The sequence below is a fragment of the Cricetulus griseus genome, chromosome 7 (genome assembly GCF_003668045.3).
Source record: "Cricetulus griseus strain 17A/GY chromosome 7, alternate assembly CriGri-PICRH-1.0, whole genome shotgun sequence".
NCBI classification, from domain to species: Eukaryota; Metazoa; Chordata; class Mammalia; order Rodentia; family Cricetidae; genus Cricetulus; species Cricetulus griseus.
In genome coordinates, this window is record NC_048600.1 from 119,959,591 (window position 1) to 119,977,823 (window position 18,233).

The window sequence follows — 18,233 nt, forward strand, 5'->3', positions numbered from 1 at the left end:
GTGACCCAGTGGCCTAATGGATAAGGCATCAGCCTCCGGAGCTGGGGATTGTGGGTTCGAGTCCCATCTGGGTCGTGCCATGATCTTTTGTTAAGACCCGACAAAATGTAAAGGTCGATCGTCTCCTGCGCCGCTGAGCGTTTAAAAAACTATGCAGAGCTTTTAAAGAAAAGCTTGTTAGCACGCCTGTCCTTTTAAAAACATTTCTGCCTAGCTTTATTGAGGTAAAATTAACAAAAACTGCTTAAAGAAATTCTACTCTTCTTTGTGTTTTTCCTCCTTTTCTTTCCCTTGGTTTTTCGAGACAGGGTTTCTCTGTGGCTTTAGAAGCTGTCCTGGCACTCGCTCTGGAGACCAGGCTGGTCTCGAACTCACAGAGATCCGCCTGCCTCTGCCTCCCGAATGCTGGGATTAATCCAGCATTAATTAAAGGTGTGCACCACCAACGCCCAGCTTCTTTGTGTTTTTCTTCTCCATACAGATTCTTAGTCGTTTTATTTTTTATTTCTGAGGCTTGAATGAAAAATAAAACGGGGTAGTGGCGCACGTCTTTCATCCCAGCACTCAGGGAGGCAGAGGCAGGAGGATCTCTGGTCTACAAAGCCAGCTCCAGGCCTAAGACAGGCTCAAAAAAAGAAAGATAAAAATGAAATGAATGAAAGAATGAATGAATAAATAAATAAATAAATAAATGGAAAGAGGGAAGGAAAAGAAAAATAAAATAGATCACTACTACTACTGCACACATGCACAACCTAGCACAAACTGGCAAGTAGACCTCTTCACTTGGGGCTTCTTATGGGCATCAGTGTTCCTAAGAGTCCCTTCCCATCCTGACCCCAAGGGATGTGTGAACACACCTCACTATGCTGACCCCAGAGTTAGGAAAGTTTCTCTGAAAATATCAATTACAGCACACAAATGTAATAAACATAATTTAAGGCTTCTATCCTCAGAGTACTACGGATAACAAAATGTAATTAGGACCTCATTTCAGTGATTTAAAACAAACAAACAGGTCGCATTGGTGCACACCTTTAGTCCCATCACTCGGGAGACAGATGCAGATGGATCTCTGAGTTCAAAGCCAGCCTGGTCTCCAGAGCGAGTTCCAGGATAGATAGAGCTACACAGAGACAACCTGTCTCAAAAAACAAAACAACAGCACAGTTTATTTATATGCACCACATGTATTCAGTGCCCTTGGGAGACAGAAGAGGGCGCTGGATCCCCCGGACCTGGATTTGCGGGTGGTTCTGAGCTGCCATGTGGATTTCGGGAACTAGTCCTCCGCAGTGGAAGCCTCACTTTACTGTTGAGCTCCAGCCACTGGGTTATCATTTCGTTTTTGTTATTTTGATGTAATGTGCAAATCAGTGAAACAAAAGAAAGCATTCAAACTTTTAAGATTTGTTCACCATTATCTTAAATAACATAAACTCTTCTTGCTCTCTCTTGTAGACATATGCATACACATCCACACATAAAAAAAGAATGAAAATGAATATTTAAAAAAATAAACTGTAGGGGCTGGAGAGATGGCTCAGCGATTAAGAGCACTAACTGCTCTTCCAGAGGTCCTGAGTTCAATCCCCAGCAATCACATGGTGGCTCACAACCATCTATAGTGGGATCTGTTGCCCTCTTCTGGCAGAAAGGCATGCATGCAGACAGAGCACTCATACGTAAAATAAATAAATAAATCTATATAAAAAAATAACTGTAGTGCGGTGGTGGTGGCACACACCTTTAACTACAGCACTCAGGAGGCAGAGGAAGGTAGATCTCTATGAGTTCCAGGTCATCCTGGTCTACAAAACAAGTTCCAGGACAACCAAGGCTACGTAGAGAAACCCTGTCTCAAAAAACTAAAAAATAAAATAAACTGTGACATTTCTTTCGTGCTTGCTATTGGTGGACAGCATTGGGGACACCAGTGGCACTGTTGTCCTAGTCAACCAAATGCAAGATTGTGTTCAGAAATGACAGGCGCTGATTCCTCAGGCACTCTGTCTTACTGGGCATCTCCGTCCTCTCGGGGCTCGCCCGGTCTTCCCACCTCATTCCTCAGTCCTCCCGGGGCTCACCCCATCTTCCCACCTCATTCCTCTCCTTGAACTCCTTACCCCAGCTCCTCTCTGACAGGTGTTTCTCAGCTTGTTCACCACAGCTCATTCAGCTAAAGTCAGCAAACTTCACTGAGTGCCTGGGAATACCCCAGCTTGTGGTGACTGAGTGCCAAGCTGCCATGTTTCTCTTCCCCTTGCCTCCACCATCTCCAACCCTCCCCTCTGGTCTCAGAGGAGCGTGTTTTTCTGGTTTACTGTCAGGCCTTTGCGATGGACTCATCCCCTTTCCTCGGGAAACTCGGCCAGCACTTACCAATACCCCTTGGAAAGGGACATGCCTGTGTCTTGAGCTGGTCCCTCAGCTGGCTCTGTAATCCTAGCCCCAAAGCATTCACAAGCATCTCCAGTCCCAAAGAGCTCTTTCCTGCCCTTGTGGAAGTGTCCATGAGTGTTGTGTGTGCTCACTCTCCATAGGCAGGCTGGCCCAGGGCACCCCTGTATTCACAGTCTTTTCTGTGTGCCATCCACTTCCTTGCCAACTGACACTCTGTCTTCCTCAACTGTGGCCTCATGTGTGGCACCATTTTGTCTGAATTTACAAGCATGTTTCCTCTTCTTCCTTTGTACAAGGGACTCTACCACAATTTAACTTCAAATTTCTCTTCATTTGTGTTTTACTTGGTTTTTTCAAATTCATAATTTTTTTTTTTTTTTTTGGTTTTTCAAGAAAGGATTAAAGGCGTGCGCCAACACCGCCCAGCAAAGATTTATTTATTATGTATACAACATTCTGCCTCCATATATGTTTGCATGCCAGAAGAGGGCACCATATCTCATCACAGATGGTTGTGAGCCACCATGTGGTTGCCGGGAATTGAACTCAGGACCTCTGGAAGAACAGTCAGTGCTCTTATCCTCTGAGCCATCTCTCCAGCCCCTTATCTTGGTTTTATACATATACCCGGCAGATCGGGGTCTGGATTGATCTCCTTTGTCTTCAGGCTAAATTCATGGAACAATGAATGCCAAGATGCTGAGGTCCCAGGAGGAGAGGAAATGAGTTGGGCCCCTCCGCAGTCACCTCAGATTGCTGGCCCACAGAAAAGTGTGAATTAGCAAATATTTCCCGCTTGAAGCTGCAGAATGTTACTATAACTTGTTATGCAGCAATGGTCAACAGAAGAAAGTCTCTAACAAGCAATCAACTGCTAGAAGAAAAGTTTCACTTGCTGCAGGAAACCCAGAACACTGTGGGTCCCTGGCCATGGAGGTGCGTTCACGTTCCACACCAAGAAAGGACCTATCAAGTTCAACATGTGGAACACAGTAGGCCAGGAAAAGTTTCAGGGCCTTCATGATGGCTACCACATCCAAGCCCAACATGCCATTGTGATGTTTGATATAACATCAGAAGTTACTTATAACAACATACCTGACTGGCATAGAGATCTGGTAACTGTGTGAAAACGTCCCCATTGTGTTCTGTGACCACCAAGTGGATATCCAGGACAGGAAAGAGAAGGCAAAAATCTATTGTCGCCCATCGTAGTAACTACAACTTTGAAAGCCTTTCCTCTGTCTTGCCAGAAAGTTCACTGGAGAACCAAACTGTTGCCATGCCTGCTCTTGACCCACCTTAGGTGATCATGGAGCCCGAGTTGGCAGCACAGTGCGCTCATGCTTCTGAGGTTTAGCTCAAACAGCCATCCTCCTGCATGATGACCCCAAGAGAAAGTAAGGCAGGAGCCCGGCTTGAAGTCTAGTTGCACAGGCAAGCCCTCTGTGCTGTGTGTGGCAAAGCATGTGTACCGTCTTAGGCCGACGACACTGGAGGAGAGGGACGGACTTCAGGGTGAGTGTGGAAGCCGGTCGGATGTGCTGCACGCCTTTAATCCCAGCGCTCAGGAGGCAGAAGCAGGCAGATCTCAGTGAGTTCGAGACCAGCCTGGTCTACGGTTCAGCCAGGACTGTTACAAACAAAACATACTCCATACCTTCCTTTGGCTGGGGGTGGGGAATTACATATTTAGCTATTTGGAACAGTTGTTTCTTTACTGAATTTCAATGCTAAGAGTGCTACGGTCATATCGCAATGTTCAGTCATCATCCTGTTCCTGTCCTAAGGTGGTCCTCACCCTTCCCGATGCTGCAGCCCTATAATATAGTCCCTCATGTTGTGGACACCCCCAACCACATTATTTTATTTTTTTAAATATTTTATTTAGTTATTATGTATACAACATTCTGCTTCCATGTATATCTGCACACCAGAAGAGGGCACCAGATCCCATTACAGATGGTTGTGAGCCACCATGTGGTTGCTGGGAATTGAACTCAGGACCTCTGGAAGAGCAGTCAGTGCTCTTAACCTCTGAGCCATCTTGCCAGCCCCACACAATTTATTTTATTGCTGCTTCACACTTGTAATTTGCTACTGTTATGAACTGCAGTGTAAATATCTGATATGTGACGGCGTGGAGGTGGCAGCCACAGGTTGAGAACCACTGCTCGATGCTAAAGTTCTCAATTCCCCCAGTGCATCCATCAGTTATCAACAGAATCCTAGGCCAAGGCCCAGACAGAATCTCTGGTTTCCAGTATGTGAGTCCAGCCACTCACACCAAAGACAGCAAACAGAAGCAACGGTGAAAGGACTATTGTAAGCATAGCAACACCAGGAAGACAGAGGAAGCAGGGCAGCCCATATTCCACAGACTGATGCAATTTTTTTTTTTATTTGTTTTGAGACAGGGTTTCTCTGTGTAGCTCTGGCTGTCCTGGAACTCGCTCTGTAGACCAGGCTGGCCTCAAACTCAGGGATCTGCCTGTCTTGAATGCTAGGATTAAAGTTGTGCACCACCATGCCTAGCTCTTTGACTTTTTAAAAAGTAAAATTGTGTATACCTTTACTCCTTAGCACTTGGGAAGCAGAGACATGTAGATCTCTGTGAGTTCGCTGGCCCTCCTGGTCTACATTGTGAATTCCAGGACAGTCAGAGCTATGTAGCAAGATCCTGTCTCAAAAATATTTTTATTAATTCTTTGAGAATTTCAAAACTTCATACGATGAATTTTGCTACCTGCCCTCCGCACTCCTCCCAACTCCTCCCAGGTCCATCCTCTACTCCTCATCCCTACTCTTTACTCCATCCCTAAATTCTTTCCTGAGACAGCATCTCATGTAGCCCAGGTGGCCTCAAAAGCACTGTAGCCCAACATGACCTCCAGCTCTCACCCCTCCAGCTCCCACCCCTCCAGCTCCCACCCCTCCAGGTCTCCCCCTGCAGCTCTCAGTCCTGCTGCTGTCTTCTGAGTGCTGGGATTAGGGACATGGTCCATCATTCCGTGTTGTGTAGAGCACTGGGGATCAAACCCAGGGCTTTTACATGCTAGACACATGCTCTACCAACTGAACTACACCTCTAGACAGGAGTGCGAAGCTTCTATTCTGTTACCTCAGGGCCTGAGTGAGACGCTTTTTAGTAAAAGCAATTTCTTTCTTTTTTTTATTTTTTTTATTTTTTTATTTTTTTAGGCAAGGGCTTGCTATGTAGACCAGGCTGGCCTCACAGAGAAACCCCTGCCTCTGTCTTCCAAGTGCCGAGATCAAAGGTGTGTACTACCATGCCTGAGTAGCACAATCGATTTCTGAGTACTGGCTTCACAATTTGTTTACCATCGGAGATGGTTCACTGGGCTTCTAGAGCCTAGAGATTGTATTGTGGTTCCACTCAGAAGGTGTGACTAATGAAATCATGGCCATGTGACCAAACTTAATCTCCAGCATACTTCTTTCTCCTCCTTAGAGATTATGGGGATGGCTCAAATCCCATCCCTCAGATGCTGTGATTTCCTGGTGACTCAGTCTCATCCTAAAGCTATGGAGGTGTGGGGGGACCCTCCAAGGGCTGGCTGCCCTGCCTCATTACCATAGAGTGCAGATGTGACCCACAGAGTTTAGGAAACCAAGACATTTCTATCCCTTGGTAAATTCCAGAACACAGTACACATTCGACAAATATTTGCCAAGCAGAAGGTACACTCAAACATCAGAAATTGTCAGGGGGAAGGAAAACAGCCCCCAGGGCTCTTCCAGCTGACCAGAATACAGAGTATTATCACGCAGGTGAACAAAGGATGCCATGAAAAACCAACGTGACCCTACATTCCACGCCCGGAACGACTGCTCTGAAGCCCATTATGAAACACTTTGTGGGTAGACAATGGAAAGGAAAACTATTTTCTTTTCTTTTGAAACAGGGTCTCATTACACATTCCAAGGTTCCCTTGAACTTGTTATGTAGCCCCAGCTGGCTGTGAACTTGGGCTATTCCTCCTCAACCTCCCAAGTGCTTCAGTTACATGCTCGCCCCATCCCCCAGCGTGGCTGATTTATAGACAGGGAATTTGCTCGAGTCAATTTCTCGTTGTAAATGAAAAAGCTGGTATTTGGAGCTGAACAGAAAGAAGGCTCAGCAGGTAAGAGCACCTGCTGGTCTTCCAGAGGACAAGAGTTCGAATCCCAGCACCTACAGGGCATCTCATAACTGTAACTGGAGTTCTAAGGGGCTCCAACACCCTCTTCTGGTCCTCCATAGGTACCAGGCGTGTACATGGTCCACATAGATACATGCAGGCAACACCCACATACATAAAATAAAATAAATAGACACTCATAGCTATTCTAAGTAGATCAGCCCCTTTGGCTCCAACCATTAGGCTATGGGGGAACACTGTTTGCTATCCGGCTCCCCAAAGTTTGCTCAGCCTGTTTTCTTTCTTTTTTTTTTCCAGCCTGTTTTCTATACACCTTGGACACCTGCCCAGGGGTAGCATTACCCCCAGAGATCTGGGTCCTCCCAGATCAATAGAGAATCAAGAAAATGAGCCTTAGGTGCTTGTAGTTCAATCAGAGGGAGGCAATCCCCTTAATTGAGCCTCTTTCTTCCCAGGTGACTCTAGTTTGCCTAATCAGCACACTGGCCAAGAGCTGGCCTTGGATTCTGGGAAGTTCTCTGAGTTGGTACTACCTTAGGAGCTTCTAGGAGCCCTGGGCAATATCTTGACACACTCTCTGCGGCTGTATTTCTGGGTATGGGCTGTGGGTAGTCACAATTCTAACAGTGGAATTCCAGAAACACCTTAAACTGGATCTGGGTGACTTGAATGTAGTCTCAGGAAGGCATATCTAAAATGTGGTTGTAACTGAGAAAGCTCAAGCCTAATTCCACTTGGCGTGGAAAAAAACAAAAACAAAAAGCACGTGGGAGAATTAGATCAGCTCACATCTAGAGTTTGAGCACCCAGAACTTGAAACTAAAGGTGACTTACCTGGCTGTGTCCTGAGTCGGGAGCCACTGAATCATGTTTACAAGGCTGGTGTGACTGGGGAAGCTATTCTTTCTTTCTCTTTTTAAAAATTGTATGTATAGCTTTCCTCAGCTGCCGCCAAGGTGCTCGGTTCTTCCGAGGGAAGCTAAGGCTGCGTTGGGGTGAGGCCCTCACTTCATCCGGCGACTAGCACCTTGCCTCTGTCTCTGAGCTCCCCTGCATCTACTCCACCCTCATCCTTCACTACGACGAGGTGACGGTCATGGAGGATAAGATCAATGCCCTCATTAAAGCAGCTGGTGTCAATGTTGAACCTTTCTGGCCTGGCCTGTTTGCAAAGGCCTTGGCCAATGTCAACATTGGGAGTCTCATCTGCGCCAGCAGGTGGTCCTGCCCCCTCTACCGCTGCCCCAGCTGAGGAGAAGAGAGTAGAAGCAAAGAAAGAAGAATCTGAGGAGTCTGCTGATGACATGGGCTTTGGTCTTTTTGACTAAGACTCTTGTTAACATGTCCAATAAAAAGATGAACCTTAAAAACAAAACAAAACAAAACAAAAATTGTATGTGTACAAGTTTTGCTCCCATGAATGTGTGGATCATGTGCAAGCGGTATCAGAAGTGGCCAGAAGATGGCGTCAGATCCCTTGGAACTGGAGTTACAGATGGTTGTAAGCTGACAAGAGAATGCTGGGAACAGAGTGATATTAATCACTGAGCCATCTCTCTAACATACCCAGCTCTCTTTTCATTTTTGTTTTGTTTTGTTTTCAAGACAGGGTTTCTCTGTGTAGCCCTGGCTGTCCTGGAACTCACTCTGTAGACCAGACTGGTCTTGAACTCACAGAGATCCACCTGTCTCTGCCTCCCAAGTATTGGGACTAAAGATGTGTGCCACCACGGCCTGGCTGTTGTTTTTGTTGGCACTTGTTGTTTTTCTTTTTTTCTTTTTTTGTTTTTGAGACAGAGTTTCTCCGAATTACTTTGGAGCCTGTCCTGGAACTCGCTCTGTAGACCAGGCTGACCTCGAACTCACAGAGATCTGCCTGCCTCTGCCTCCCGAGTGCTGGGATTAAAGGCGTGCACCACCAATGCTCGCAATGTTGGCACTTTTGATGTGTTGTCGTTCACATTAGACAGGTGCTCCATGACCAAACTGTCCCCCTCCCATCTCCTTCACCTCTCTGGTAAACATGCTTGCCTTGCTGCAGCCCACTTCAGGGTCCTTTTCTACAGTGGCTCTCTTTGGGTCCCTTCCTGGCCAGGTGCATGGTTACAAATCCTCCATGCTGTCTGCAGTCTGATATCAGTGCTTTAGTTTAGATTTTAAAATACCTTATTGAGTTTTTGTGTAAGTGTGTGTGCCTGAGTGTACGTAAGTGCCATGCATGTGTGCAGGAGCCCGAGAAGGTCAGAAGAAGGGTTTGGTGCCTGTTCCCTTCGAACCAGAACAGACAACTGTGAGTCAGTTTGCCTTGTGGGTGATGGGAACTGAAATGGCAGAACAGTAATTACCCAACCTATAAGCCATTTCTCCAGCCCTAGTTTGTTTTGATTTTTAAAACAGCCTGTTTCTTTGGGATACCAGCTGTGAATATATACTGTGAATACTTTCGAGACAAGGTCTTGTGTATCCCAGGCTGGCCTTGAACTCCCTCTCTATGCAACTGAGGATGTCCTTAAAACCCTCATCTTCCTGCCTCTGCCTCAGAGTGTTAGAGTTATGGGTGAGCTCTACCACAGTTGCCTCATGAAGTGCATGCAATCCAGCCCAGCCCTTCATGCATGCTAGGCAAGCCTTTTACTAACTGAGCTACATCCCCTAGAATATTCTTTTGGAAACTAAAACTGAGCCAGGTGGTCCATAACTCCTGCCTCACAGAACATAACCGATGGGTCTGCCATAAGACTTCCTCTCCTTATCCCTTCAAAAGAAGTCAAACGTGATGCAGCCCTGCTTTGCCCGCACCAGCGTGCCTACTCCGGCTTCTCCATGTCTTTTCTGAGAAGATTACCACAATATCTACTCAGTACACCAGCGCCGTTTTCTGGGCCCTGGATGTCGGTGCCACTGAACGCCGAGGCTTCCTTCGGTAACCTTGGGTACCTCACACAAAACGCTTCATCTCAGAGCATTCCTGCTTCCATTTAGGTTTGAAGTTGTGGACTGAGATGTAATTCCTGAGGCTTTGGACTTGCTCTGGGGACATGCTCCCCTCACACTCCCCTTGGTTGTTTTTATTTCATCTGAGGGAAAGGTGCCTTTAACTTCAGACCAATCTAGGTAAGATGCTGTGTCAGGAAGCCCGAAAGGAATGTGCTTTTCTTAGAAATAAAAAGTGGGCCTTTCCCCAAGCAACCAGATGCCCCCAAGATTGGAAAGGTGGATTATCAATCTTTTTTTTTTTTTCTTCTTCTTCTTCTTCTTCTTCTTCTTCTTCTTCTTCTTCTTCTTCTTCTTCTTCTTCTTCTTCTTCTTCTTCTTCTTCTTCTGTGTAACAATTCTGGCTGTCCTGGAACTCACTCTGTAGACCAGGCTGGCCTCAAACTCACAGAGATCCTCCTGCTTCTGCCTCCCGAGTACTGGGATTAAAGGCCTGCACCACCACCGCCCGGTCGGATTGCCAATCTTTATGCATTCAGTATACACTTGAATCTGGTCAACTGAATACCAGTTATCAATGGATGGATGGAGCAAAGAGCGAAAATGAGAAGGAGGAGGAGAGAGAAGGAGGAGGAGAGAGAAGGAGGAGGAGGAGGAGGAGGAGGAGGAGGAGGAGGAGGATAGAGCTGGCAAGAAAAAATATTTTGTTAAGGTTTCTCCTGACTCCCCGCCCCCCGCCCGCCCCGTTTCTGGTTCTAGAATATCAAGATTGCACATATAGTCAAACGGCTTTGCCAAACTTGGTTTGTCTGGCAATTGCCTCACACGTTCTGGAATGCATTTTTTGTCATCTGGCGTCCCCTCCCCTCCCCTCCACAAGCCCAAGCTATTCTAAGCACTGATTTATTTGTTGTTGACTTCATCACTCACTTTCCTTCATCCTTTTCCTCTCAGCTCCCTCAAAACCCTCAGTCTCCCCTCGCCTGGTCACCTCACCCCTCGCACACCACCCACCCAGAGCGAGAGTCAAGGCCGCGGTGTTCTTCTGGCCCACAGATCCCGGCCCGGACCACACATCCGACCGCCCTCGGGGAGAGGGCGAGATCCCCGCCGCTCGGTTTTGTTTCAATGGTCTGTGCAGCCAGAGATGCCCGTTTCCCCAAAGGCTGCCCCTCATTAGCATGAACGGGGGTGGGGGGTGTGGAGAAGGGGTGGGGGGAGAGGAAGCGAGCCAAAGCCCTTGCTGCGTTTTTCCAGCCCTGGGAACCCTGTCTACAAAAATGACAGCTCGAGCCCTCTGGCTTCTCTGTTTGATCATCGGATGGTCCCCCGAAGCCCCGGTGGCGGAGAGAAAAGGTGAGGTTGCTGAAAGGCAGCGTCCCCGGGACCCGGGGAAAAGGGCGCGATGCAGGGCGGGACGAGCCTAGGGTCAGAGCCTGCGGGACAGGCGACTCCGGGTCTGCGTGCGTGCCAGCGAGCGGCGACAAGGGTCTCCCAGGATTTCATGTTCTTTGGCAGCCTTTTCGGAAGGAAGGACGCGGCTTCGGCTGCTGAAATGATCGCGTGAGAGCCAGGCAGGCTGGAGAAAACTTTGCATGTTAAATAGCTGCATCCCAGAGGAGGGAAAGTGTCAAAAGGGGTCTGGCTCGCTGTGGATAGGCTCCCAGGCTAGGCATGGTGACACAGGCCAACATGGTTCGAGAGCCCCGGGCATCCCTCTCCTCTTCACACAGCTCTGGTATAGCCTCTGGTATACCTGAACCTTGATAGCACACACGCGCGCGCGCGCACACACACACACACACACACACACACACGCACACGCACACGCACACGCACACGCACACGCACACGCACACGGACACGCGCGCATGCACGCACTCCCACAGGCACAAATCAGGAGGTTTCTGTGACGTTTTGTTCTGTTTTTGTTAGGATGTTTTGTTCATTTCACTATCTCTGGGAAAAACAGCTTCCACACCTCACAGGGCAATTTATTTTAGTGTCGCCCCCCCCCCCCGCGCCATGGAAATTAAAGAAAGGACTTCAGTGGCATTTAACCCAAATATCAAACCATCTTTCTCATGACAACAGATGGTGGTATCAGAGGGGAAGCAGTTGAGGTCAACAGTTGACAGTCAGGATTTGGATAGCCACCAGAACTTTATTTGGCTGTGCACTGTGCACGGGTTTAATGCAGGAAGTCAGAACCAATGGCTTTGCAAAAGCACAGACTGTATAACTAGCCATTCCTACTGGGAGAGAGCCGATTTTTCAAAATTAGTTATCAGACAAGACTCGCATCACTATAATGAGGTGTTGTCAAAGCTGCAAGGGCCAGACCAAGCTCTTTAGTGCAATCGGAGAGAAAAGTGGGCTCTGGGCTGTGCTTGGCTGGAGGGGCGCTGGGAGGTGATATTGTGTAACTGTGCATGGAAAGTTGCCCAGATTTCAAGCTAGCTTAAGTCTGTTCACCAACCTGTATACTGGGCTGGAGAAAATCATTAATAATGGTTTTTTTTTTTTTTTTTTTTTTTTTTGTGTGTGTGTCTTCATAGTACTTGGGAGATTTTTCTAGTGGGGAGGTGTATTAGAACTAATGTATGCTTTTATACTTACCCAGGGGCCTTTGCCTCCTAGCCGAGCTTTTAAATCCCTTTCTAAGCTGTTGTTTACTAGTAAGTGGTGTCCAAGAAGCCAGATAAAAATCCACTCACAAATGCTTGATGCCGCGGGAGACCAAGATGACAGTGTAAACATGGATGGGAAAACCAAATAGTTCTGTTGTCAGGGGCGCTTAAACAATTAGGAGAAACCTGTAACTCGAGACGTTTCCCCTCCCTCGGGGCTTGCTCTTGCTACTTTCTCAACAAACGGTAAATAGCAAAAAAGGTGTAGGTGTGTGTGCGTGTGTGTGCGTGTGTGTGTGTGTGTGTGTATGTGTGTGCGCGCGCGCGCGCGTGTGTGTGTGTGTGTTGTGTTGAACGGTAACGACAAAAGTTTCATCAATGTTACCCCAAGTATTTAGCTCTAGAATAAAGAGAAGAGTGACAAGATTTGGCAAAGTTCCTTGGCTCCATTCTTGGATTGACTTGTTTATTCTGAGGATAGTTTGACACCGTAGCTCAGGTTGACCTCGAACCCGCCGAGGCCTGGTGCTGCGTTCGGGGGTCCTGCGGTGCACGGATCCGGCAGGTGCTCGCTCCGAGGCTCCCGCGCTCGGGTGGCGCCTCCCCTGGGCTCACCGCTCGCTCTCTCCCGCAGCCCCGCCGCCGCATCGAAAGCCCGGCGCCCGGGAGACGCCGGGGCGCGCGCACAGACGCTGCCGGAGTTCGCGCGCCGCCGCGATCCGCGGACGCAGGGCGCGCGCCTGGCCCGACCCCGGCGCCGGAAGCCCGCGCCGCCCGCTGACAACCGCGCCGGCTTCCGGGATGCGGCGCGCGCGCCCGCGGGGCTCCCGGGCCCGCGCCTCGCCCAGGCGGACAACCGCGCGTCCCCGCCCGAGGACGACTCCCCGCGGCGCGCGCGCCTCCGCGGCCCGCGACCCCCGGCCGCGCGCGCCGCCGGCCCCGCCCACCCGAACCGGCCCGCGCGCCGCCGCCGCCGCGCCAGCCCTCCGGAAGCCCGCAGGCGCCCGAGGACGCGCAGCCGGAGCCCCATCCCTGTGCGCGCGCCTGCAGCGCGGACGCGGACGAGCGCGAGGCTTACTGCGCCAGCGAATTCGGTGAGCGCGCGCACCCACCCTCCCGGGCACCCGCGCGCCGGAACCCACGCGGCCTGGTTGTAATGCTTTTCTCCAAACCCCGTTTTCCCGAAGCAGCCGTGAACGGAATCGTGCACGACGTGGACGTGCTGGGCGCGGGCATGCGGCTGGTGACTCTGCTGTTGGACCCCGACGGGCTGTACAAGATGAGCCGCCTGTACATCACTCCCGACGGCTTTTTCTTCCGCGTGCACATACTAGCCCTGGACCCTTCCAGTTGCCATAAGCCGTGTCCAGAATTTAAGCCTGGTATCGAAACTGACCCAAGAGACCAGCTCATACGTGCCATTTATTTATCTATCTATCTTCATTCATTCATTTGAGACAGGGTTTCTCTCTGTACCCCTGGCTGCCCTGGAACTGGCTTTGTAGATCACCCTGGTCTCGAACTCAGAGATCTGCCTGCCTCTGGCTGTTGGGGGACCTTAATGCTGCAGCCTGGCTTCCTTTGGTCGCCACACCCACCAATCCTCTCCCCAACTTCGCCCAAAGACTAAGAATTTAGCAGGGCCTCAAGCATGCCATCAGTTACACTCCCAGAATTTTTCTGAGACAGGCTGGCCTCGAACTCATGGCAATCCACCTGCTTCAACACATGCTGGGTTACTGGTAGGGCTCAATCCAGCTTTATGGGACACTAGTGTAACCAATAGAATTTCAGGTCTTCTCTTAAAAAGGTGAGAACAGCCGGGCATTGGTGGCGGGAGGCAGAGGCAGGCGGATCTCTGTGAATTCGATGCCAGCCTGGTCTCCAGAGCGAGTACCAGGATAGGCTCCAAAGCCACACAGAGAAACCCTGTCTCGGAAAAAAAACAAAAAAACAAAAAACAAAACATGCTAACACCGATTGACACAAAACACGATTGGTAGTGTACTCCTGCAACTCTAGCACCCAGAGGGATTTGGAGGCAGGAGGATCAGAACTTCAAGGTCATCCCCCACAAAGAGAGTTCAAGACCAGCTTTGACTAATATACATTCTCAAAAGAAACAACAAAAACATTGGGCATGGCACCTTGAGTGTCAGCACTCGGGAGGCGGAGGCTGGTGGATCTACAGGAGTTTGAGGCCAGCGTGGTACCAGGACAGCCAGTGCTACACAGAGAAACCCCATCTCAAAAACCCAACCCACTCACCCACCCAACACCCACCCAAATCAAAATCCTCAAAACATCCCAAACACTGATATGCTGACACGTAGATTCATGACAAAACACCATTTTCAAAAGTGTTGACTAAGGGGTTCTACTATACAGCACTAAGTTGAGAAAGGCCTTTTTGGGGTGGTGGCAGTGTTGGGGATACCTGTTCTCATGTCTTCCTAGAGGTGCCCTGGGGTAGACAGGGCTTTGTTCTGTATGTTGGCTGTCTGCAGGTTGTCTTCTCTATAGATTCCCCACCTGTTGCCTATGCACTACACAAGTTGCCACAGGAATAGCAAGATAAAGATTCGGGCTCAGGTTTCACTGTTTCCTGGCATTTAAATGACATCATTTCTCCCCTGGGTCTTTTGTTCAGGAAGCCGGTATATTGTGATGGGCCACATCTACCACAAACGACGGCAGCTCCCTACTGCTCTGCTCCAGGTCCTGAGAGGGCGACTGCGTCCAGGGGACGGACTGCTCAGGGGTAGCAGCAGCTATGTGAAAAGATTTAACCGAAAACGGGAGTGGCAAGTTCGAGGTGCCAGCCACACCCGGTGCATCTGAACAGACCAACTTGGCATTTGTGAATCCCAAGAGACTTGGAACTCGGCAGTAAGACACGGGAAGCCGGTCTTCATATAGCAGGGGTTCTTCTATTTGAAACTGGGTCCATAGCTTAAGAACTCCTTGTGCAGCTTAACTCCAAAGCTGCCACTTTTTTACAAAAGGCTGGCAAGGTGTGCTCTAAAGCACAGTGGGGTTGTTCCACAAAGCAGTAACAGTGTCCACATGCCCGGTCAACAGATCACACCACTTCATGTTGTTTTTTTTTAAGTTATTTTAATTTAATACATTTTTTCAGTAGATTTAGTTCACAAAACCTTCCTTGAATTTAAATATACAACTTTGAATAGTATCTATCATGTGTCAAGCCAGATTTTGTATTTAAAGCATCGAGTTTTAAATTGCACCCATGAGAGTAAACATTCCCATCAGGACTCATTTACATATGAAATATTGTTTAGATGAGACATTAGGGTCAGAGATCAGGCTAAGTAGGAAAATTATACATTTCAAGGGCTAATTCAAGCAAAACACCATTCAAAGTGTGTTCCTGATGTACTGTCCCTGGTACTGTCATGCCTCCTTGCTCCTAATAACCTGTTCTGTGTCAAATCGGCATCTATCCAGCACGTTTTCTGGTATATCTGGTGTCATTTTTCTGTTAAGAGCCAGTATCACCACTGTGTGTGCAGAGCAGTAAATCTTGCCTTGAAATCAGATCTTGGATGCACCTGGCTCCCCCCCTTCCCCCCCAACCCTGGAAGCATTGTTCATCAGTGCCAGTCCACAGGCTAGTTTAGTGGAGCTGTTTTGTTTGGTGTGAAAAACCTTCAATCACTAGCTCAGTTTAATTACTTTATACTCGAGTCTACAAGGACATACTGATTTTTCTTTTAGAGGATCAGGCTGTGTTTCAGTTAATTTCATAATAGACAAACCTTCAATCCCAGCCCTGGAGAGGCAGAGGCGGTGGGTATCTGTGACCAGCCAGAGCCACAGTGAGAATGGGATGCATAAACATGATGACTGTCAAAGGGAAGGTAGAGGAACACTGGAGAGTTGCCTGGGAAGCAAGCAGCAATAGCTTATGACACAATGTGTAACCAGATGTGGTTATGTGAGCCAGCAATCCCGTGCCTGGGAGTCTGAGAGATGTGTGTCAAGAGTTCAAGGCCAACCTGAGCTACGTAAAACCCTGTCTCACAAAAGAACATGATAATGCGGGAAGTATTGGACACCTTTAATCCCAGCACCGAAGAAGCACAGCCAAGTGGGTCTCTGTGAATTTGAGGCCAGCCTGGTCTACATAGTGAATTCCAGGATGACCAGGGATAGAGACCTGTCTGGGGAGGAAAAACAAAACAAAACAAAACAAAACAAAACACAACACTATGTGCAATATGGTATTGCCTCTTTGGCCTCAGACATGGGAAACATTAATAAAATAAAGCTGAGAGGTTCTACTTAGTGGCAAAGCATTACTAAGTGACTTTTTTGTTTGTTTCTTTTGATTTGAGAAAAGTCACACACAGCCTTGGCTGGTACTTCTATAGAGGCCAGATTGGCCCTATACTCGTGGGACAAAAAAAGGGCTTTGCAACTATATCACAAACTTTCAGCTGAAGGTCTTTTAGAGAATTTTCCAAAGATGACACATGTCCAAATTCATTAAGACTGTTTTGTTTTTGAATCCTAAGTGCGGTAGAGTAAGCCTATAATGTCAGCATTCAGGAGACAGAGGCAGGAGGATGATCAAGGTCATCCATCCTTGCCTCATTAAGTGTGAGGCCAGCCTGGGCTACAAGAGACTTTGGCCTCAAATGGGGAAGACAGGGCTTGAAAGATTGCAGTTAAGATCCTTGCTGCTTTTACAGAGGAATGGAGTCCAGATCAAGTGGCTATTAATTCCCTGTACCCCCAGGACATCTGGCCCCCTCAGGCACTTTCGTACACACTCTCCTACAGACACATATGTACACATAAAAACACCAATACCAGACCCCCAGGTCTTATAGACCTGTCCCTAACTTGGAGGTCAGGGTTATATAGTAACCCTGCACTTGTTGTAGAGACTGCCTGGATAAAAAGAAAGAAAAGCCACCCTTCAAGGCTGGGTCTGTGTCAGTGAGTGGTGGGCTGGACACTGGAAAAGGAGACAGAAAAGAACCCTGGAGATTCCAGGTTAGCAAAAAGGTTGGAAGAAATCATTTTCAACATTCACACAGGACCTTGGTTGCAATTTCTGACTTTATAGAAAAATCTAATGAGCAAATCATTGTCGTCTTGAATCCTTTTGTCCCACCGCCAGTACATGGCTCAATGCTCCAAGGACTGAAGGGCCCTTTGTGTCAATGTACACACACAACAGTCCTTTAGCAACAAAATACTCAGTTGCCTTCAACCAATTCAATAGCATCTGTCCTTCAAATTAAGCTGTTACTTCAAGGATTCAAGGAGGGGGAAAGGGCATGTTTTTCTTCTGTTAGAAAAAGGTCTATAAGACAGTCTCCTCCTTCCTCCTGCCTTTTGGTATGTGTGACACTAAGTTTTAAAAACTGCCTCTAAAATCTCATATGGCATTGTACAGTTCTCTTCTGAACTCATTTTTAAGGGGACCAGGCAAATGCCTGTGGCTGGCAGGCCACTCTCTCCACTTGTGCATGGTCTCTGTTAGTCTGAAAATACAGTATTAGTTGAAATTTGGTTTATGCTGGATCAAGGGGTGTGCTATGCTCAGCAATGTCTTTCACAGCATCTCATTTTATGTAACTAAATATTCTTCAAACTACACCAGATAACTAGAAACACTCCCAGCATCCTTGTTACCCCTATCCCCGCCCATGGACCAGTACTTAGCTCAGGAGAGAACAACACTCCCAAGTTCAAGACCCTGATGGGGATCTGCCTCCAGAGTCAACTCTAGGGCTGGAGAGATGGCTCAGCAGTTAAAAAAAATCACTGAACACTCCTGCAGAGGCCCTGGATTCATTTCCCAGCACCCACATAGCTCACAACCATAGTAAACTCCAGTTTCAAGAGATCCAATACCCTCTTCTGACCCCCATGGACATCAGGCACACATGTGGTGCACATACATACATGCAGGCAAAACACTCAGACACATGCCAATAACTTGAGCGCGCACACGCACACGCGCATGCGCGCGCATACACACACACACACACACACACACACACACACACACACACAGTATAAGTGTACAGCCACCAGGTTGGCTCTAACATCAGAAACGCCGAGAACT

The 18,233-nt window shown here is 48.3% G+C and overlaps 1 protein-coding gene, 1 non-coding gene and 1 pseudogene across 2 annotated transcripts; all 3 read left to right on the forward strand.

The window, feature by feature from the left end:
- The first annotated feature begins 2 nt into the window (after window positions 1–2).
- On the forward strand, window positions 3–75 carry Trnar-ccg. Its single transcript has one exon. It is a non-coding gene; the product is annotated as a tRNA-Arg (tRNA).
- Window positions 76–6,502: 6,427 nt separating this feature from the next.
- Window positions 6,503–7,894, forward strand: LOC100773127 (annotated as a pseudogene).
- Window positions 7,895–10,780: 2,886 nt separating this feature from the next.
- On the forward strand, window positions 10,781–15,069 carry CUNH17orf58 (chromosome unknown C17orf58 homolog). Its single transcript, XM_027427778.2, is given in 6 exon segments — window positions 10,781–10,856; window positions 12,765–12,806; window positions 12,809–13,092; window positions 13,095–13,224; window positions 13,321–13,512; window positions 14,781–15,069. Coding segments are annotated over 6 exon segments (915 nt in total). The 3' UTR covers window positions 14,972–15,069.
- Window positions 15,070–18,233: the final 3,164 nt, after the last annotated feature.